General features: G+C 41.1%; 1 protein-coding gene across 1 annotated transcript in view; it reads left to right on the top strand.

The window, feature by feature from the left end:
• The window catches only part of LOC126331633 (39S ribosomal protein L19, mitochondrial), an 89,850-nt gene that overhangs the window by 9,332 nt on the left and 58,052 nt on the right, over positions 1 to 22,466 (top strand). Inside the window, exon 2 of the mRNA XM_049996513.1 lies at positions 15,210 to 15,464. Within this exon, the coding sequence (XP_049852470.1) occupies positions 15,210 to 15,464 (255 nt within the window). The remainder of the gene's footprint in view (positions 1 to 15,209; positions 15,465 to 22,466) is intronic.

The raw sequence follows: 22,466 nt of genomic DNA, 5'->3' as shown, positions 1-22,466 counted from the left end.
ATCCTCTTCATGACCCTTCTAGACTCCTTTAACATTTTGTACCCCTGTTTTATGGTGGAGTATGATGGTGGTGTGCTTCTGTAACTTGGTGTCTATCAACCATTCCACACACTGGGATTCCATATGATACAAGTAATGAAACACAGAAACAAGGCACCTTCATTGTGCTACTAAAAGTGTTTAATAACAAGGTCTTTGATATGGCAAGTGTAGGTAATTTGTGTATGCCCGTTCATTCTAACTGAAGTTAGTAATGAGCATGCCAGCATAGGATTCTGAACAAAATTTGGAGCTCATATCACATTTGTGCCTTCACAGGTAGTATTGTCATTTCTTCTTCTTTTGTGGGGTTTTAGCATATAGAGCTTTATGCATTATGACATTCTTATGGAGAATGCTTATAGTGAAAAATGATTTAGGTACAACCTGTAAATTTCTCCCATTTCTCTGTGAGTAATAGTTCATAAATGTGTGCTGTGGAAGCTCTGTGCCATCTGGAAAGTAAGAGGGAACTTGGGAATAGCAAAGACTGCAGTCCCCCACCTCGTCTTAGACCAATGATGTCATCAAGATGGTGGATACTCCTATTTAAAGTGTGCCCCCGCTTACTCCAACATGCTCTCTGTTAACTCAATCCAACCCCTTGTGGGTCTGGGGGTTAGAATGAGCTACAGCAACTGTTAAGCTTTACACCTGCTATCTGCATTGCCCTCCAGGAAACCTGGTTCCCAGCAATGCAGACCCCTGCTCTCTGCGGCTATAAGGGATATTACAGGAACCATAGCGACTATAATTGAATGTCGGGTGGAGTTTGTGTTTATCTCCTAAACTCGGTCTGTGGTGAACATGTGCCCCTTCAAACCCCTCTTGGAGCTGTGGCTGTCAGGAAATAACTGTCTGCAATATATATCTTCCTCCAGATGGTGCAGTACCCCTGAATGTATTAGCTGCACTGATTGATCAACTCCCTAAACCTTTCCTACTTGACACCATGCTTACTGGCCGAGGCAGAGATGTCGAAACTTTACTGACACAATTTGATCTCTGCCTCTAAATACTGGGGCCACCACACATTTCAGTGTGGCTCATGGTAGTTACCCAGCCATTGATTTATGAATTTGCATCCCAGGACTTCTTCCATGTATCCATTAGAGAGCACATGATGACCTATGTGATAGTGACCACTTCCCTATCTTCCTGTCACTGCCCCAGCATCAGGCCCATGGACACCTGCCCAGACGGGCTTTGAACAAGGCGGACTGGGGAACTTTCACCTCTGCTGTCACCGCTGAATCTCCCCCACATGGTAACATCGATGTGATGGTTGAGCAGGTGAGTACCACAATTGTTTCCGCGGCAGAAAACGCGATCCCTCACTCTTTAGGGTGCCCGAGGCATAAGGCAGTTCCTTGGTGGTCGCTGGAAGTTGCTGAAGCAATTAAGGAGCGTCGGCGAGCTCTGCAGTGGCATAAGCGGCACCCTTTCCTGGAGCACCTCATAGCTCCGTGCCCGTGTTCACTACCTTATCAAACAACGGAAAAAAGGAGTGTTGGAGAGATACATCTCCATCATTGGGTGCCACATGTCACCTTCCCAAGTCTGGGCAAAGATCAAACATCTTTTTGGGTACTAGGACCCAACAGCTGCCCCTGGTTTTACCATAAATGGCGAGTTGTGTACCGACACAAACACGATTGCCGAGCACTTTGCTTGAGCCTCTGTGAGAATTACTTCACAGCCTTTCGCACACTCAAACAGCAGCTGGAAGGGAACATCGTCTACACATTTACAGAATGGGAGCTCCTGAGTGCCCTTGCACGTTGCTGACACAGCTCCTGGGCTGATCGCATCCACAGCCAGATGATTAAACATCTCTCATCTGGCTGCAAGCGACATCTTCTTGTCCTCTTCAACCGGATCTGGTGTGATGGCATCTTTCCCTCGTAATCGCAGGAGAGCACCATCATTTCGGTGCTCAAACCCGGTAAAAATCTGCTTGACATTGATATCTATCAGCCCATCAGTCTCACCCACGTTCTTTTTAAGCTGCTGGAACGTGTGGTATGTCGGCGGTTGGGTTGGATCCTGCAGTCACGTGGCTTGCTGGCTCCATGCCAGGGCGGCTTCCGCCAGGATCGCTCTACCAGTGGTAATTTTGTGTCCACTGAGTCTACCATCCGAACAGTGTTTTCCAAATGACAACACCTGATTGCTGTCTTTTTTTGACTTACGTAAAGCATACGACACGACTTGGCGACGTCATATCCATGCCACATTGTATCAGTGGGGTCTCCAGGGACCATTCCTGATTTTTATCCAAAACTTCCTGTCGCTCCGTCCTTTCCATGTCCAAGTTGGTGACTCCCATAGTTCCATCCATATCCGGGAGAATGGAGTTCTGCAGGGCTTTGTATTGAGTGTCTCTCTATTTTTAGTGGCCGTTAACGGTCTAGCAGCAGCTGTTGGGCCCTCCATCTCACCCCTGTATGCAGACGACTTCTGCATTTTGCACTGCTGCTCCAGTACTGTTGTTGCTGAGCAGCACCTCCAGGGAGCCATCCACAAGGTGCAGTCATGGGCTCTAACCCATGGTTTCCAGTTTTCAGCCACAAAGTCGTGTGTCATGCACTTCTCTTGACGTCATACTGTTATCTGGAATCACACTTTATCTTAATGACAATCCACTCACTGTAGTAGAGACATATCAATCCCTAGGACTGGTTTTTGTCACTCGATTGACTTGGCTCCCTCATCAAAGCTTAAGCAGAAGTGCTGCAGCACCTCAATGCCCTCCCTTGCTTGATCAACACCAACTGGAGTGCAGATCGCTGTGTGCAGATCGCTGTACGCTGCTGCAGCTCTACAGAGCCCTTGTCCAATCCCGAATTGACTATGGAAGTGTGGGTTATGGCTCAGCAGCAGCTTCAGCACTGCATTTACTCAACCTTGTGCACAACTGTGGGGTTCGATTACCGACAGGAGCTTTTAGGACGAGTCCGGTGACCGGCATACTGGTGGAGGCTTGTGTCCCTCCACTTGTGCTGGTTGTTACCAATCTCGTTTCTTAGGTAACTGAAAAATTGTGGAATCTTATGTGGTATATTGTGGTAGGACCACACTCTCACCACGTGTTTGCAATTAAGAATAATACGAGTAGTTCCAGCACAATTTCAGCAAGACTTATTTATTGGTAGCTCCTGAAAGATTACACACTGCGGATCTCGTTTGTCTAGGGGTCCTCGAAGTTTTGTCTGCAAAATAATCATTCCAACAAGCATGGCCTGGGTTTTCTTCCTGTTTGAAATAAACACTACCGGATCTGAAGTACTTTCTGCTAAAATTATATTTATTCGTACTTTTTGTTTAGTAACTACATCGTTTTCACTATGAACATTGATACTCGAAATGCATTATACTGTACTGGTCACATAAACACGCCCATCTCCCTCCAATACCGACAAAGAAGTGGCGGGCAAGCCAACATGTGCCCGGAAGTTGCAGACATTCCTGCACTCTAGATTCTTTGGTCTACTGACTTTAATAAACTCCAAAGATGCATATAAATGAATATATATAAATATACAGCATTTAACATCTTAAACGAATCCATTATTTATCATAAAAGAAAATACTCATAATTAAATAAATTAAACACATTTTATGGCAACATGATGAAATTAGCTTAACTCTTTACTGTGGGCATCGTACTTTTCACATGAGATAAACCTTACCTCCGACAGTTAATTACATTACAATAGCCCACCAGGACTTACAAGTGTGCCCTGGTCCACTTGTCAGTCCGATACAGAAATTGCATCACTGTCTTGGCTAGTATACAACTTTTTATCACAACTCTAGTAAACTGTTTATTCTTACATCACCCGTTGACTTCCTCCTTTGTCCCACTACGTAAATTACATAAATACACATATCGGTTTGTTGCCCATAAATTTACTATAAAATAAAACTAGAATAGACATATCACTAACTCCTATATCATCACTGAGGTTGCAAAAGTATTTCAGTTCAACAATACTATTCTCTCATTAGCCTTGTAAATTATGCGATATCAAAATTAAGAGGCAAAATAAGCCAACATAAAGTATCTGTGTTGTGTTATCAACACAGCTGGGGGGAAAAAAAAACAAACAAAAAAAACAGAACAGTTATCATGGTGAGCATGATGTAAAACAAAAGCACACTTGAATATACAAGAAAATATAGTCGATTAAGTATAGAACATTTTTATAGGCATTATGGTCTATTTAAGTGAAGGAACAAGATTTCAAAAATTATGAGATTTGCTATTCTCAAACTGTGGGAGAGGGTGACATGTCTTGTCTCTTAGCACCATCAGTAAAATAAAATCCCTCATTTATCAAGTTTGCATATTTTGCAATTCATTAAATTCTGTACAATTACTTAAACAAGCACATTGGGATCATTAAATTTAATTTTATAATAGAATTAAGTGACAATCAATCTAGATACATCATCATTTACATTCGTGGGATTTCACTAAGACATGGTCACTTACTCCGAATGTGGCAGCCTTTATTTTCCTATCATGTCTGTTTTTCCTAGCTTCATCTAGTCTCTTCATGGTTTTCTTTACAATCTCTTCACGTTCTTTCATTGATATTAAGCTACATTGTGGAAAGTCTATTAATTCAGAAATAAGATTCACTGGTCTGAGATGAAACATAGTTTCATACGGTGAAAACCCAGTAGAGCTATGCTGCAAGCTGTTCATGATATCCTCGAAGTTGTTTACATGGTCGGACCAACTAGGGTGTTTGTGACTACAATACGTCCTACAAAGTCTCCCTGTTTCTCTCATGTACCTATCTGCTGGGTTTGAAGATGGGTTGTACACGGATATCAAGATGTGTTTTGTGTTAGTTTTTTCCATGAATGCTTTCCAGTTTTTGAAACGAATTGTGAACCATTATCAGATAGTATAGCTTTAGGTTTACCTACACTCTTGAAGTAATTTCTCTCAATCTTTGTAATGATCTCTTTACTTGTAGCTTTTTGAGCATAATAAAGTTTAATTAGTTTTGAAAATACATCAACCATGACGAATATAAAACAATGGCCACCTTTGCTTTTAGGTAAAGGACCATAAAAGTCTACAGCTACTAAATCTAATGGCTTATCTGGAATGATGTTCTGCATTTCTCCCTAACATGTTCTGTTGCTTACTTTTACTCTTCGGCATTTGTCGCATGTTGATATTTCGTACCTCACCTTCTTTATCATGTTATAAAAGTAGATATTTTCTTGTAACTTTTTTACACATTTCTGTATTCCACAGTGACCATAACTCTCATGGGTGTACTTTATTAACTTGTCTGCTTCACACTCTGGCCAACATAGCTTCCAATTGTCAGAGTCCACATCTGTTCTTCAAAAGAGTGTTCCCTTAAAGACCTTATAGTATTTGTCAAGTTTATCATACCCTCTTTTGCCTAAACAGACCTTAACTAATTTCCAATTAGGATCGTTATTTTGTCTCCTCCTGATGTTATTGCAAAGTGTCCTTATGAGCTTTTCATCTTGTATTCCCTTCATGTATCCTATTTTAAATTCCTTTTCTTCCTCTTGATCAAACATTTCCTGATCTCCTCCTACTAGTAACCTGGATAAAGCATCAGCTACTGCATTTTCTGACCTCTTAATATACACAATTTCGTAGTCAAACTGTTGCATGAACATTGCCCACCTGGTTAATCTACTGTGATACGGTCTACACTCCCACAAGTAACTTAAAGCTTTGTATGTTTTAAATTTTGTAAATGCCCAGTGTACTGCGAGTAATTCTTTTCTGTGACTGTGTAAGTTCTCATGTTTAAGTAGCATTCTGCTGGCAAATGCAATTGTACAATGAAGATTTTTTTCCATTCACAACTTTCTCTTGAAATAGTTCTGCTCCTAGTCCATAATCACTACTGTCAGTGTGAAGACAAGATGGCAAACTAAAATCTGGTCTGTGTAAAAGTTCATTCTTAATTTTATCGAATGCTTTCTGACACTCTTCAGACCAATTTGATGTAGCATTTTTTCTAAGTAAGTTGCTTAAACATGTTACATTAAGGCAGTGTCCATTTACACTCCTGGAAATGGTAAAAAGAACACATTGACACCGGTGTGTCAGACCCACCATACTTGCTCCGGACACTGCGAGAGGGCTGTACAAGCAATGATCACACGCACGGCACAGCGGACACACCAGGAGCCGCGGTGTTGGCCGTTGAATGGCGCTAGCTGCGCAGCATTTGTGCACCGCCGCCGTCAGTGTCAGCCAGTTTGCCGTGGCATACGGAGCTCCATCGCAGTCTTTAACATTGGTAGCATGCCGCGACAGTGTGGACGTGAACAGTATGTGCAGTTGACGGACTTTGAGCGAGGGCGTATAGTGGCCATGCGGGAGGCCGGGTGGACGTACCATCGAATTGCTCAACACGTGGGGCGTGAGGTCTCCACAGTACATCGATGTTGTCGTCAGTGGTCGGCGGAAGGTCCACGTGCCCATTGACCTGGGACCGGACCGCAGCGACGCACGGATGCACGCCAAGACAGTAGGATCCTACGCAGTGCCGTAGGGGACCGCACCGCCACTTCCCAGCAAATTAGGGACACTGTTGCTCCTGGGGTATCGGCGAGGACCATTCGCAACCATCTCCATGAAGCTGGACTACGGTCCCGCACACCGTTAGGCCGTCTTCCGCTCACGCCCCAACATCGTGCAGCCCGCCTCCAGTGGTGTCGCGACAGGCGTGAATGGAGGGACGAATGGAGACGTGTTGTCTTCAGCGATGAGAGTCGCTTCTGCCTTGGTGCCAATGATGGTCGTATGCGTGTTTGGCGCCGTGCAGGTGAGCGCCACAATCAGGACTGCATACGACCGAGGCACACAGGGCCAACACCCGGCATCATGGTGTGGGGAGCGATCTACACTGGCCGTACACCTCTGGTGATCGTCGAGGGGACACTGAATAGTGCACGGTACATCCAAACCGTCATCGAACCCATCATTCTACCATTCCTAGACCGGCAAGGGAGCTTGCTGTTCCAACAGGACATTGCACGTCCGCATGTATCCCATGCCCCCCAACGTGCTCTAGAAGGTGTAAGTCAACTACCCTGGCCAGCAAGATCTCCGGATCTGTCCCCCATTGAGCATGTTTGGGACTGGATGAAGCGTCGTCTCACGCGGTCTGCACGTCCAGCATGAACGCTGGTCCAACTGAGGCGCCAGGTGGAAATGGCATGGCAAGCCGTTCCACAGGACTACATGGGAGAATAGCAGCCTGCATTGCTGCGAAAGGTGGATATACACTGTACTAGTGCCGACATTGTGCATGCTTTGTTGCCTGTGTCTATGTGCCTGTGGTTCTGTCAGTGTGATCATGTGATGTATCTGACCCCAGGAATGTGTCAATAAAGTTTCCTCTTCCTGGGACAATGAATTCACGGTGTTCTTATTTCAATTTCCAGGAGTGTATATGTTTTTGGTAGAATCCACAGAGTCCGTAGAAAGATTTTAATTGTTTTCGGTTTCTAGGAGATGGAAAGTTTACGATAGATTTTATTTTCTCAGGATCTGCACTTATCCCTTCCTTAGTAATGGCATGACCCAAAAATTTCAGTTTTGACACACCAAATTTACATTTTTCCAGTTTTAATGTCATCCCCCCTCTTCTGAGTTTCTCACACACCTTTTTTAATAACTTCAAATGATGCTCCCAACTTTCATTTGGCACTAATATATCATCTACATAAATTGTTAGTTCTGACACAACTTCTTGGCCAAGTACATAGTCTAGTGCCCTTATAAATTCGGCGACTGATGAGTTTAATCCAAAAGGCACTACACAATACTGGTAACACCTCCCATGTATAAGAAAGCAGTGTACTTTCTAGAACTAATTGCAAGAGGTTCTTGATGAAAACCTGAAGTTACATCAAGGCTTGACATAATTTGGATATTTTTAAATTTGTATAACAACTCATCGATGTTCTCTGGGTGGTCAGTTTCTCTGTATAAACATTTGTTTAACTGTCTGGAATCTAGTACTAATCTGACTTGCCCATTAGGTTTATTTACAATGACCAAGGGATTATTATAAGGGCTTATACTCCTCTCAATGATTTCACACACTTCCATCTTTTGTAATTCTTTCTCCACTGCTACCCTTTTCGAGATTGGAATACTGTACAGTTTTGTAAAGAAAGGTTCATGTGGCTTCAACTGAAAAGTACATTGGTATCAAATTACTTTACGTGGTATATTGCTAAGTTCATCACTATATTCCCACAAAAATAATTTCAAATCTTCTTTTTGGTTCTCAGTTAGTTCTCTAGCTTCGGCTACTTTTTCATTTACCAACTTTTCAAACTCTCTCTTCTGTATCAAAATCTGTGCAATGGCGTTTAATGTACTTACTTTCTTTTGTAAATTCAATACTGTTCACAATGTTATTAATACACAACACATTTGATGTAAGAAGTTTCGTAGCGATGACTTCAACACTTGGAAGGTTGATCATTAATTTCTGTCCTGCCCAATCAAATGCTGCACTTACTTTTGTTATACAAGACATGCCTAGAATAAAATCCTCTGTGAGATCAGGAATGACGAGACACCCAAGTGACCATGATACTCCTTCAATTTCAAAAGTAATGAAAGCCTGACTCCTTATTGCTTTACTGTGCTTCGCGGTAGCACCTCTTTTTTTAAATTCCTACTACAGGTAACTCAACATAAACCTTATTAGTTTTCAGTTTTTTACTTAATGATTCTAATATCCACTAAACACTTTCCTTTCCATGATCCTATCTGTACATCAGTAAACTAAACACTTTCCTTTCCATGATCCTATCTGTACATCAATAAACAGACTGCTTACATCAAAGTCAAATTTTTTGTTAATATTCTCATGTAATAAGTCGTCTTCAATTTCACTGAATCCATATCCCTTTCCAGTGTCCTTACCTGTGTCATTACTACCAGGGTTATATGCTGTTATTACCCTAATTGCGTTTTCTTTGGCCTGATTACTATTCCTGAATATTTCACTAATCCAACTACATTCATTTGTGCTATTATGTGTCTCTCCTTTATATTTATCTCTTAACATTTGTGCAATGTGATACTTAATTCTATGCCACCATTCTGGATACAAAGTTTCACATATATCAAGTGTTACCTTTCTGAAATTTTCATCATCCTTAATGGCACTACTGTTAAATCATAAGTTAAACAAAAATTGCTCACTATCTGACATTTCATCATCTACTCTACTAATGCTGTTAAGATTACCTGCTGTCAATTCCTTCTCACTTTTCTTACATGTATTAAGATCAAATAACTCACTGACTAAAATTCTGGCATCCTTATCATTCAAATTGTCAACGGTGTTCATGTGTACCCTGCTAATTTCATTACTATCCTCCCTCTTGATTCTCTGCACCCTTACCTTCAGTATGCAGATACACATTTAAATAATCTTTACTAGGTGCTCTTTTCATTCCTAGCCCACCAGACTTTTCCATAAGTTCTCTAATTCCTAGTACACTTTCATCATTTGAACAACTATTTTCCAGCAAGGTGCCACTCTCAGCCCACTCATGGAATGAATCTAAGTTTAATTCTTCACAGTTTTCTAAGCAATCAGTGTCTTTAAATAATGTACCTTTTGTTTCTGGTTTATTTGTATGTCATATTTATTTGTAACAGATACTACATTAATGGGATAACACTCCTCTTTAAAATAATTACTCATTATGTCACTGGTATCTTTCTGTTTGGTCTGACAGTTTGGGTTGGCCCTTTCCATTTGTGTATAAGTAGCTCCTACCTTACGGATGGCCAATGGAGCCCTATTCAGTTTTTTAAACTCCTGTTCAGTTCTCCCCGTACCATTATGACTATCCCACTCCTTTGGTTTATTTCCAAAGTGTCTGTTATCAAATTGATTGTGATTATTTCCATATTGACCCTTGTAATGGAAATTGTGTCCTTGTGATTCCTTGAAGTTGTACTGGTGATTTCTCTGATGAGAATCGCTACTTCCAAAATTGTGTGGTTCCTTTTTATTGTGTTGTGTGTTTCCCCAATTTGTATGCCCTGTCTTTTGAAAATGGTTTTGACTATGGTGTGGTGGTTTACCCGTTTTCTCAATAATTCTGTCTAGTTTGTCAACATATACCAAAAACTGATCTATTGTGTCATCTGGACCGTAAGCTAACTCCCACTGTAGTGCATGCGGTAGCCTCCTTTTAAGTGCATCGATTTGAGTAAGTTCATCAAAAGGTTTGCTTAGGTGAGTGAGTTTCCTTAACTGATTTCTGCAAAATCGCTTCATGCTACCAAACTCATGACTGTAAACAGGTCCATTCAAGAATTCGCTTTTTATTCTTGCTTGTTCTGTTCTGACCAGAATTTACTTAAGAACCTCTCCTCAAACTCAGCAAAAGCCATTCCCTCCGTACAATAATGATTAGTCCATGACAATGCTTCACCTTCTAGAAATCTCTTCACAAATTTAATTTTCAAATTATCATTCATAATTGGAAAAAAATTATCATTGCAATGCTGCAGGAAATCTACCGGATGCATACTGCTCTCATCTGAAAAGTTTTTTACTGGAATGTTGCACCACAAAGCGCCAATATTGTTCGGCAAACAATTGGTGACCATATTGCTACTAACACTTTCAAGTTTCTTAGTGATGTCATTAATACTACTTTCTAAACTCTTGGCTTCATTTTTGCTTATCTGGTTATTTACATCTATTTTTTTCAGTAATAATTCCTATCTTTTGTTCAAATTTGCTTTCTACTTCAACAACTTTATCGTCTACAATAGAAATACGATCAGATACTGTTTCTTCTACATGTTTGATATCTGAATGTATAACTTTAAACGCATTACAGACTTTCTCTCTACCTGTACTAACTTCAGTTTTCAGGTTTTTTTTACTTTTGCATCTACATTTTTAACTTTTCTCAAGACATAATTGATCTTACCCGTGATCTTAACCATATTACAACTCAAACTGGAAATTTTTGCTTCTACTTTTTGAAAGTGATCGTCATTTTTCTTTTCATATTCTTTGAACTGTTTTTCAAATCTACCGCTGATAAGCTTAAGATTCTGGTCTAACTGAGCAGCGTTGTTTTGTTCCAAACAAATCTCATTAGCATCAAGTCTGTCTTTAATATTTCCTAACCACTGCCCATTTTGTCTATTACTGTCATCAATTGCTTTAAATTTTCCCTCCATATAATTCATTATTGGTGATAATATGTCTTTAACTTCATCCTGTCTTTCCGTAGGAGTTTCAACTTTGTCTACAGGATCTGGACTATTACTGTTGCATTCACTTTCATATGATAAAATTAGATCAGTACTAACGTTGGCGACACCGTCGTCAATACTTTCCTCTTTTACAATAGTCATCTTTTTACACAGGAATAAACAAAATGCAATAATTTTTTTCTTTTCTAAAGGACACTAAATTATGTTACTCACAGTTTACTGATTTTCTTATCTTATAACATCTTTGTTGATTGGTGCGTGATGGAATTCATAACACTGAAATACTACACTTATATGAATATTGCTTTTTTTTTGTTGCACAACACTTTACACTTTTTTCTTCTTTCTTGACTTGTTGTGCCGTTATTCTTGCTCCAGTAACTGCATTCCGTTGTCTAGAAGCTATCAGCATACAACATCCTTTGTCTTGAAGGTATCAGCATACGACTTCCTTGAACATTTTCATCCATGATGTACGAATTCTGTCGTTTTCTTCGCAATATCGGTGGTAATTTACTTCGGTAATGTTTTCAGTAATCCCGGATGACGCCACCATATTGTACTGTTCAATCTCGTTTCTTAGGTAATTGAAAAATTGTGGAATCTTACGCGGTATATTGTGGTAGGACCACACTCTCACCACGTGTTTGCAATTAAGAATAATATGAGTAGTTCCAGCACAATTTCAGCAAGACTTATTTATTGGTAGCTGCTGAAAGATTACACACTGCAGATCTCGCTTGTTTAGGGGTCCTTGAAGTTTTGTCTGCAAAATAATCATTCCAACAAGCATGGCCTGGGTTTTCTTCCTGTTTGAAATAAACACTACCGGATCTGAAGTACTTTCTGCTAAAATTATATTTATTCGTACTTTTTGTTTAGTAACTACATCATTTTCACTATGAACATTGATACTCGAAATGCATTATACTGTACTGGTCACATAAACACGCCCATCTCCCTCCAATACCGACAAAGAAGTGGCGGGCAAGCCAACATGTGCCCGGAAGTTGCAGACATTCCTGCATTCTAGATTCTTTGGTCTACTGACCTTAATAAACTCCAAAGATGCATATAAATGAATATATATATAAATATACAGCATTTAACATCTTAAACGAATTAATTATTTATCATAAAAGAAAATATTCATAATTAAATAAATTAAACACATTTTATGGCAACATAATGAAATTAGCTTAACTCTTTACTGTGGGCATCGTACTTTTCACATGAGATAAATCTTATCTCTGACAGTTAATTACAATACACACTGCAGATCAGATGTTCGCAACTGCTCACCAGTTACGTTGCACACATTCATAGTTCCCCTGAGCATCCGAATTACCATCTCCTTTTCCCGCCCACGGCAGTCCATCTCCCACATTCGTGGCTCAGATCATGGCTAACGATTGTGGTTCACATTCGGTTCCTTCTCTCTGAGCTGGAGTTCTTCCCTTTACCACTTCTACTTGCCGTCTGTTCACATATGCCTCCATGGTGTACGCCTCGGCTGCAGCTTCGTCTGGACGTTTTGAATGGCCCTAAGGACTTTGTTTAACCCGCCGCTCTCCGCTGTCACTTCCTCTCGATTCTTGACGTGTTCTGGGACTCTGAAGTGGTTTACACCGATGGCTCAATGGCTGATAGTCACGTTGTCTTCGCATATGTTCATGGAGGACATGTTGAGCAGCACTCCTTTCCAGTTGGCTGCAGTATTTTCACCGCAGAGCCGACAGCCATATCTTGTACTCTTCAGTACATCCGCTCATGCCCTGACGAGTCATTTCTCCTGTGTACTGACTCATTAAGCAGCCTACAAGCTATTGACCAATGCTACCCACACCACCCTCTGGTAGCGTCCATTCAGGAGTCCATCTATGCCCTGGAATAGTCCCGCCACTCTGGTGTTTGTGTGTACCCCAGAACACGTCGGAACCCTCTGCAATGAACTTGGTGACAGGCTGGCCAAACAGGCGACGCGGAAACTGCTTCTTGAGATAGGCATCTCTGAAGCTGACCTGCGTACTTTCTTACACTACAGAGTTTTCTGGCTTTGGGAGACGGAATGGCGTAACAGCACACACAACAATCTGCATGTCATTAAGGAGACTATGAATGTGAGGAAGTCTTCCATACAGGCCTCTCGCAGGGAATCGGTTGTCCTCTGCCAGCTCCACGTTGGCCATATGTGGCTAATGCATGGTTACCTACTCCGTCGCGAGGACCCACCCCAGTGTCGCTGTGGCTCCCAAATGACAGTTGTCCACCTCTTGCTGGACTGGCCACTTTTAGCCACTCTACGGCAGACTTTTAACTTTCCCAGCACCCTGCCTTCAGTGTTGGGCGACAATGCCTCCACAGCAGCTTTAGTTTTACGTTTTATCCACGAGAGTGAGTTTTATACTTTTGTGTTGGTTTCAGCGCATGTCCTTTGTCCCTCTGTGTCCTCCACCCTAATGCTTTTGGGGTGGAGGTTTTAATATGTTGCAGAGTGGCTGGCCCTTTTCATTCTCGTGGTTGGCCAGTCACTGTAATCTGCTTTCATGTTCTACTCCTTCTGTTTCTAGCGTCTCTCTCTTGTTTTCTTGTACTCTTTTGTTCCTTTTAGTATTTGTTGCCTTCCCTTCGTTCTTGTGGCTTTTCCTTTCTTTTCGTTTTGTGTTATATGCTTCGTCTGTTTTTATTCTTACCCTTGTGGCATTGTTTTACTAGGAACAAGGGACTGATGACGTAGTAGTTTGGTCGCTTGTCTTTCTTTAAACCAACTAACCAACCAACCAACACAATCCATTTCAAAGATACTGTGGCAGAATGGCATCACAACAGGGAACACAGTTACATCGTGGTTCAAAGCTGTCTCATCCAATGAAAGCATCGACTGTTAAAAGATAAAGGTGTAGGTTTGATTCCGTTTGGAAATGAAGTCCCGTGGTTCTTGACAGAGCATCAGGGAACGACACAGGAGACCCGCACCGCCGTACTACGCAAGGTCCTAATGGAGGTGGTTTGCTGTTGCCTTCCTCTGACCATAATGGGGATGAACGATGATGATGAAGATGCTACAACAATACACAGTCATCTCGGGGCAGGTGAAAATCCCTGACCCCCGCTGGGAATTGAACTTGGAACTCCATGCTCAGGAAGTGAGAATGTTACTGCGAGACAACAAGCTGCGGATTTTATTCCGTGTACCAGACATTTTTAATCTGTCTGAAAGTTTCAGGCTATAGCATGATAAGTACAGTAGCTGGATATGGTTCTTGTAAGTGTGGTTAATTTCTGTCGATTCTTATTTTTGAGAATATTTAGCCATTATTAGCTACTTTGGATAAAATCTTTGTCTGCACCACAGTATATATTGATATAAATGTTTGGGAAAGATAAGAGTGATGGGACTATGATAGACCTCTAATTTCTGCAGCTTTATCACTGTCAGTGATCCATCATCTGATTCGTGTTAACTCATCAGTTATCTTGCTTGTGTGTTTTTAAAGCTGCTATGGAAATTCTACATGGCAATTAAAATAAAATAAAATAAAATAAAACACTAGTGGGACAAATGTACCCAGTAGAATAGAATAATATATACTGCACAACAAGCCCATGCAAATTTTGACTCGAACTGCCACATACTGAATTCAGATTTGTTTAATGTAATGATACACACATTCTGAGAGCCGAGGTGTGTGTGTGTGTGTGTGTGTGTGTGTGTGTGTGTCACATTTTGGAGTGACACTATTTTGTTGCATTACGATGTTTCACTTTTTACCAAATATATAAAACAGTTACTAGTAAATATAATACTACTGTGTTCTGTGTTTTTCTTCATTTATATTTATATTTATATTGGTGCATATAACTCATGAAGACTATGGGACAGTCACAGGTGCTCAACAGCAACAAAAGCGGTCTGGAGTGACAGTGATTCAGGATGTCTTGAAATCAGAAAAACCTGTCACAACAGGCAGAGAGTCGTTAGAAGGTCGCTCTGGGGAAGGTGTGGACTATAGATTGATATACCCAGAATTTCTGCCAGATCCTGATATGAAGAAAAGAAATCAAATTCGTGAAAAGCTGGAAAGAATGGACATGCTAAGCCGTAGAAATAATATTGACATACCTGAATTTTATGTTGGTAAGTTTAAGATGAACAGTTTCATGCTTTTTTTTTTACAAAGTATCTGGAGAAATCAGTAAAGTCCATTTATTCATTGGTTCTGCAAGAAAAATTATATTTTTAACTCAATTTATGGTATTTTATTTGTCTTAAGACTCTCAGAACTGTCATTATGCTGTTCATAAAACATATTGACACTGTATCAGTAAATAACATATAATAATTATTTTCAGTGATGGCATGGAAGTTGAGATGTTTAAATTATACTAGAGTTATTGGATTAGAGACATCTCTTGTATCAGCAGTATCAGGAAAAGATAGATTGCTACTCACTGTAAAGATGACACGTTGAGTTGCGGACAGGCTTAACAAAAAGACAGTTGCAGATTAGATTTGGCCAGTGCCAACAACCTTACTTCAGATTTTTAGAGGATGTGCTAATAAATTTTCCTAAGTAATTAGAGTATATATATTTTTCAGATGTTCTGTTAAAACCGACTGCAAAGAAGAAATTGCTGTGCTTTGCTCTGCTGTGGACATTAAGCCATTAGAAGAATTGTTTCTCCCATGCTTATTCTTTTCCATTATACAGTCCCATGCTTATTTTTTCCTATTATACAGGGTTATTCAAAACGATTTAGACAATTTCAAGTGATTGTAAAAATGCTTCTATTGGCATAGGGTATTATATAATTATATGTATAGAAAAAAAAAAAACAGTTGAAGTTTTCTGTGTCATGTGTACAAATGTTTGATGCCTGAACTGTTAGTCACATGACACTCGTCCAGTCTGTGGTCCAATGTAGCTCTCACTTGCCCCATTGTGCCCACATAAGTGTCTGTCACAGATGCTCTGATTCGTCTGCCTTTACAAAAACATCCTGTTTCCTTCAACTTCTGTAGCTACTCATTAATATGCTGTCAGGTAGGTGGAACCTTATTAAATGTGGTCCTGAATTCCTGATGTAGTGGAGTTGTGAACTTGCTCTTGCATAATTATATCACAGAAACCACCTTTTTCAAACACAAGTCATTTTTTGTTTCCATTTCTGATGGAAAATTGGAAAAATGAATACATGGGCAAAGATAGGTTTATCAGCTAGTCTTTACATAAGAGATCAACTCCTAGGTCCTTGAACCACTGTGGACCAGGTTTGGCACATGAACTCCTTGTCCCAAGGGGGCCAACGTGTGTGTGTGTGTGGGGGGGGGGGGGGGGGGGGGGAGGGGCAGTTATCTACAATATTCACGAAGATACAGACATGCAACGTAGCCCATATAATATAGGGCGCTCTGCATAACAGGTTTGTTGTGAGGGAATGGCATCAACCTGTATTATCAATGTAGTCGACTGGGCAGCCTACATGTGACGTCTTTATCTGCAATCAGATAGGCAACCAGCTGCATACAGTTGCCCCCCCCCCCTCCCCCCTACCCCCCTCCTCCCCAAGTTCTCGATCTTCTACGGACAACAGTGTGTCATCTTTGAGGCGATGACCATCAGTACATGACAGCAAACGATTACACCTGAGTGTGCCCCACGTTGGTATGGATGCAATCAACTGCAGCCACATGCAGAGCAATTGACTCAGCTGACAACTGTGCTACAAGACTTCAGTGGCTGAGATGTACACCTCCAACTCATGAGCACAGGCCCCTGTTACAGTGTGAGACAAGTCAGGCAAAGGCACACCACACCCCTACATGCCATTATTACATTACAAAAAATGCTCACACAGTAAACTGCACAATTTAAAACCATCATAGAACTTATGCCAAGTGACAACAACAGATTAGTAGTTGTTGTTGTTGTTGTGGTCTTCAGTCCCGAGACTGGTTTGATGCAGCTCTACAGGCTACTCTATCCTGTGCAAGCTTCTTCATGTCCCAGTACTTACTGCAACCTACATCATTCTGAATATGTTTAGTGTATTCATCTCTCGGTCTCCCTCTATGATTTTTGCCCTCCACGCTGCCCTCCAATGCTAAATTTGTGATCTCTTGATGCCTCAGAACATGTCCTACCAACCGATCCCTTCTTCTGGTCAAGTTGTGCCACGAACTCCTCTTCTCCCCAATTCTATTCAATATCTCCTCATTAGTTATGTGATGTACCCATCTAATCTTCAGCATTCTTCTGTAGCACCACATTTTGAAAGCTTCTGTTCTCTTCTTGTCCAAAGTATTTATTGTCCATGTTTCACTTCCATACATGGCTAACTCCATACAAGTACTTTCAGAAACGACTTCCTGACACTTAAATCTATACTCAATGTTAACAAATTTCTCTTCTTCAGAAAAGCTTTCCTTGCCATTGCCAGTCTACATTTTATATCCTCTCTACTTTGACCATCATCAATTATTTTGCTCCCCAAATAGCAAAACTCCTTTACTATTTTAAAAGTTTCATTTCCTAATCTAATTCTCTCAGCATCACCTGACTTAATTCAACTACATTCCATTATCCTTGTTTTGCTTCTGTTGATGTTCATCTTATATCCTCCTTGCAAGACACTGTCCATTCCGTTCAACTGCTCTTCCAAGTCCTTTGCTGTCTCTGACAGAATTACAATGTCATCGGCGAACCTGAAAGTTTTTATTTCTTCTCCATGGATTTTAATACCTACTCCGAATTTTGCTTTTGTTTCCTTTACAGCTTGCTCAATATACAGATTGAATAACATTGGGGATAGGCTACAACCCTGTCCCACTCCCTTCCCAACCACTGCTTCCCTTTCATGCCCCTCGACTCTTATAACTGCCATCTGGTTTCTGTACAAATTGTAAATAGCCTTTTGCTCCCTGTATTTTACCCCTGTCACCTTCAGAATTTGAAAGAGAGTATTCCAGTTGACATTGTCTAAAGCTTTCTCTAAGTCTACAAATGCTAGAAATGTAGGTTTGCCTTTCCTTAAGCTATTTTCAAAGAGAAGTCGTAGGGTCAGTATTGCCACACATGTTCCAACGTTTCTACGGAATCCAAACTGATTTCCCCCAAGGTCGGCTTTACCAGTTTTTCCATTCGTCTGTAAAAAATTTGTGTTAGTATTTTGTATCCTTTACTTATTAAACTGATAGTTCGGTAATTTTCACACCCGTCAACACGTGCTTTCTTTGGGATTGGAGTTGTTATATTCGTCTTGCAGTCTGAGGGTATTTTGCCTGTCTAATACATCTTGCTCATCAGATGGTAGAGTTTAGTCAGGACTGGCTTTCCCAAGGCCGTCATTAGGTCTAATGGAATGTTGTCTACTCCCGGGGCCTTGTTTCGACTCAGGTCTTTCAGTGCTCAGTCAAACTCTTCACGTAGTATCGTATCATCTTCATCTACATCCTCTTCCATTTCCATAATATTGTCCTCAAGTACATTGCCCTTGTATGGACCCTCTATATACTCCTTCCACCTTTCTGCTTTCCCTTCTTTGCTTATAACTGGGTTTCCATCTGAGCTCTTGATATTCATACAAGTGACTCTCGTTTCTCCAAAGTTCTGTTTAATTTTCCTCTAGGCAGTGTCTTACCCCTAGTGATACAAGCCTCTACATCCTTACATTTGTCCTCTAGCCATCCCTGCTTAGCCATTTTGCATTTCCTGCCGATCTCACTTTTGAGACGTTTGTATTCCTTTTTGCCTGCTTCATTTACTGCATTTTTATATTTTCTCCTTTCGTCAATTAAATTCAATATTTCTTCTGTTACCCATGGATTTCTACTAGCCCTCGTCTTTTTACCTATTTGATCCTCTGCTGCCTTCACTACTTCATCTCTCAAAGCTACCCATTCTTATTCTACTGTATTTCTTTCCCCCATTCCTGTCAATTGTTCCCTTATGCTCTCCCTGTAACTCTGTGCAACCTCTGGTTTAGTCAGTTTATCCAGGTCCCATCTCCTTAAAATCCCACCTTTTCGTAATTTCTTCAGTTTTAATCTACAGTTCATAACCAATAGATTGTGGTCAGAGACCACATCCACCCCTGGGAATGTCTTACAATTTAAAACCTGGTTCCTAAATCTCTGTCTTACCATTATATAATCTATCTCATACCTTCTAGTATCTCCAGGTTTCTTCCACGTATACAATCTTCTTTTATGATTCTTGAACCAAGTTACAGGACATCATTGTGCACTGATGCAGTACAGGTATTACACAAATATTTAAATTTTACCAATTATATGATAGTCTGCAGGACCTCGTCATTTTCCCCCACAGAGATGATGGTTACCATTCCAGCCTCCTGCATGTTGATCTGTTGCCTAGAGACACCAGTCCAAAGAGGGTGACTGCAATGGAAATCCAAGCATAACACTTTCTGGTTCACAATGACATCTTCCAACCACCTGTTAAGCTGCTACCAGTTACTGCAATTCCTGGTGGGTATGTATGCAAAAATTGAGAATGGATGTCTCCAACACATACACCAGCATCAATGACATTTGGATGTTCAGCACTATGTACATATTAAGGATGCACTTGCAAAAGATGAAAATGCTGCCAATGTTGCTGCAGCAGTAATTCTGCTGCCTGCATACACTGGTAGCCCTTGCCAGGTGTAACAACATACACAGGTTGCCTTGACATATATCAAGAATTATGGCTGCCCTGACCTGTTTATCAATTTTATATGCAACCCTCAGTGGCCTGAGATCACATGGTAGGTGATGCACACCCAGGCTTCCAGTGATCACCATGATGCTACAGGATGGGTATTCCATCAAAAGCATAACAAGAGGAAATGTATTTGGCCCAGTGCACTGATGGATGCACACCATTGAGTGGCAAAAATGTGGACTACCACACTCCCATAACTTCCTGTGGTTAGTAAACATAATCCATCCCTACAGTATTGATGACACCATTTCCGCTGATGTATCAGGCCCTGCATACGATCCACCATAATATTAACTGGTCACAAATCTGAGTGCATGTATGTGTGTGTGTATGTATTTATGTATGTATGTGTAATTCATCCCAACACCTAGATAGAACTGGAGGGAGGGATGTATGTACACTATGTGATGAAATGTATCCGGACACCTGGCTGAACATGACTTACAAGTTCGTGGCGCCCTCCATTGGTAATGCTGGAATTCAATATGGTGTTGGCCCACCCTTAGCCTTGGTGACAGCTTCCACTCTCACAGGCATACGTTCAGTCTGGTGCTGGAAGGATTTCTTGGGGAATGGCAATTCTTCACGGAGTGCTTCCCTGAGAAGAGGTGTCGATGTCAGCTGGTGAGGCCTGGCATGAAGTCAGCGTTCCAAAGTGTCCCAAAGGTATTCTATAGGATTGAGGTCAGGACTCTGTGCAGGCCAGTCCATTACAGGGATGTTATTGTCATGTAACCGCTCTGCCACAGGCTCTGCATTACGAACAGGTGCTCAATCATGTTGAAAGATGCAATCACTGTCACCAAATTGCTCTTCAACAGTGAGATGCAAGAAGGTGCTTAAAACATCAATGTAGGCCTGTGATATGATAGTGCCATGCAACACAACAAGGGTTCCAAGCACCTCAATGAAAAACATAACCACACCATAACTTCACCGCCTCTGAATTTTACTGTTGGCACTACACACGCTCGCAGATGACGTTCACTGGGCATTCGCCATACCCGCAACCTGCCAGCAGATCACCACATTGTGTACCATGATTCGTCGCTCCACACAACGTTTTCCCACTGTTCAATCATCCAATGTTTACACTCCTTATACCAAACGAGGCTTTGTTTGCCATTTTCCAGCTTGATGTGTGGCTTATGAGTTGCTGCTCAAACACGAAATTCAAGTTTTCTCACTTCCCTCCTAACTGTCGTAGTTCTTGCAGTGGATTCTGATGCAGTTTGGAATTCATGTGTGATGGTCTGGATAGAAGTCTGCCTATTACTCATTGCAACCCTCTTCAACTTTCGGTGGTCTCTGTCAGTCAACAGACGAGATCGGCCTGTATGCTTTTGTGCTATACGTGTCCGGTCATGTTTCCACTTCACTATCACATCAGAAACAGTGGGCCTAGGGATGTTTAGGAGTGTGGAAATCTCGTGTACGTACATATGACACAGCTGACATCTAATCACCTTGACTCACATTCGAAATCCGTGAGTTCCGCAGAGCGCCTCATTCTCCTCTCTCAAAATGTCTAATGACTACTGAGATCGCTGGCATGGAGTAACTGCTGTAGGTGGCAGCACAATGCACCTAATATGAAAAACCTATGTTTTTTTTTTGGGGGGGGGGGGGTCTGGATACTTTTGATCACATAATGTATGTATGTACGTGTGCAATATGTGAGCAAAGCTGCAGGTAAAAGGCTAATATATAAATAAAATAAAGTTGTTCTTATTGAGATCTGAGTCAGTGACTTTACAGTTACTGAAGCAGTTCATTACACATACAAATACACACATGAATAGGAACTGTTTTGTGTGCAACTGAGTTTAGAAATCTTCCAATCTTCTAAGCCAGTTTATAGAGTTATTTGAGAATTGTGTCGTACTGTCTTACAAAATTTATGTTTGGCCCCTGACCTTCAAATCCTATGAGTTGGAAGAAATAAAAAGAGGGCCAATCTTGTAAGATCCTATACACAATCACTAGCAGGCCTGTGGTCTTACGTTGGCATATTTGCCTTGTGAGTGGATGGTACAAGAGGACTTACTGCACTCCCTTTTTTCCACTCAAATGAATTTGCAAGAACACAACCTTTGTCATAAAAATATGATTTTTCTTGTAATACTTTATAAACAGTATAAGCCTACCTGTTGCAGTGCTTGGCTGGTCGACATGCTATGATGCCTCCAGGCTGACCGTTATTCTAGCACATGACAAAATACAATCCATTCCACTCACTGGAGCCCTTGCAGGATGAGACATACATCTGCTCACTGCAGAGTCTCCCAAGGAGCTCTTATTCTAATTCTGAGCAAGATACAATGAATGCTGTGCTTGTCTGGTTGAGAAGCAGGTGCTCCCTACATATTCTCACAGGTAATTGCCACGTCCACTCACTTTTGGGTTGTTTG

This window comes from Schistocerca gregaria, chromosome 1, assembly GCF_023897955.1.
Source record: "Schistocerca gregaria isolate iqSchGreg1 chromosome 1, iqSchGreg1.2, whole genome shotgun sequence".
Taxonomy (NCBI): Eukaryota; Metazoa; Arthropoda; class Insecta; order Orthoptera; family Acrididae; genus Schistocerca; species Schistocerca gregaria.
Note: the sequence above shows the minus strand (reverse complement) of the source record. Positions and strands in the feature narration are given on the sequence as shown.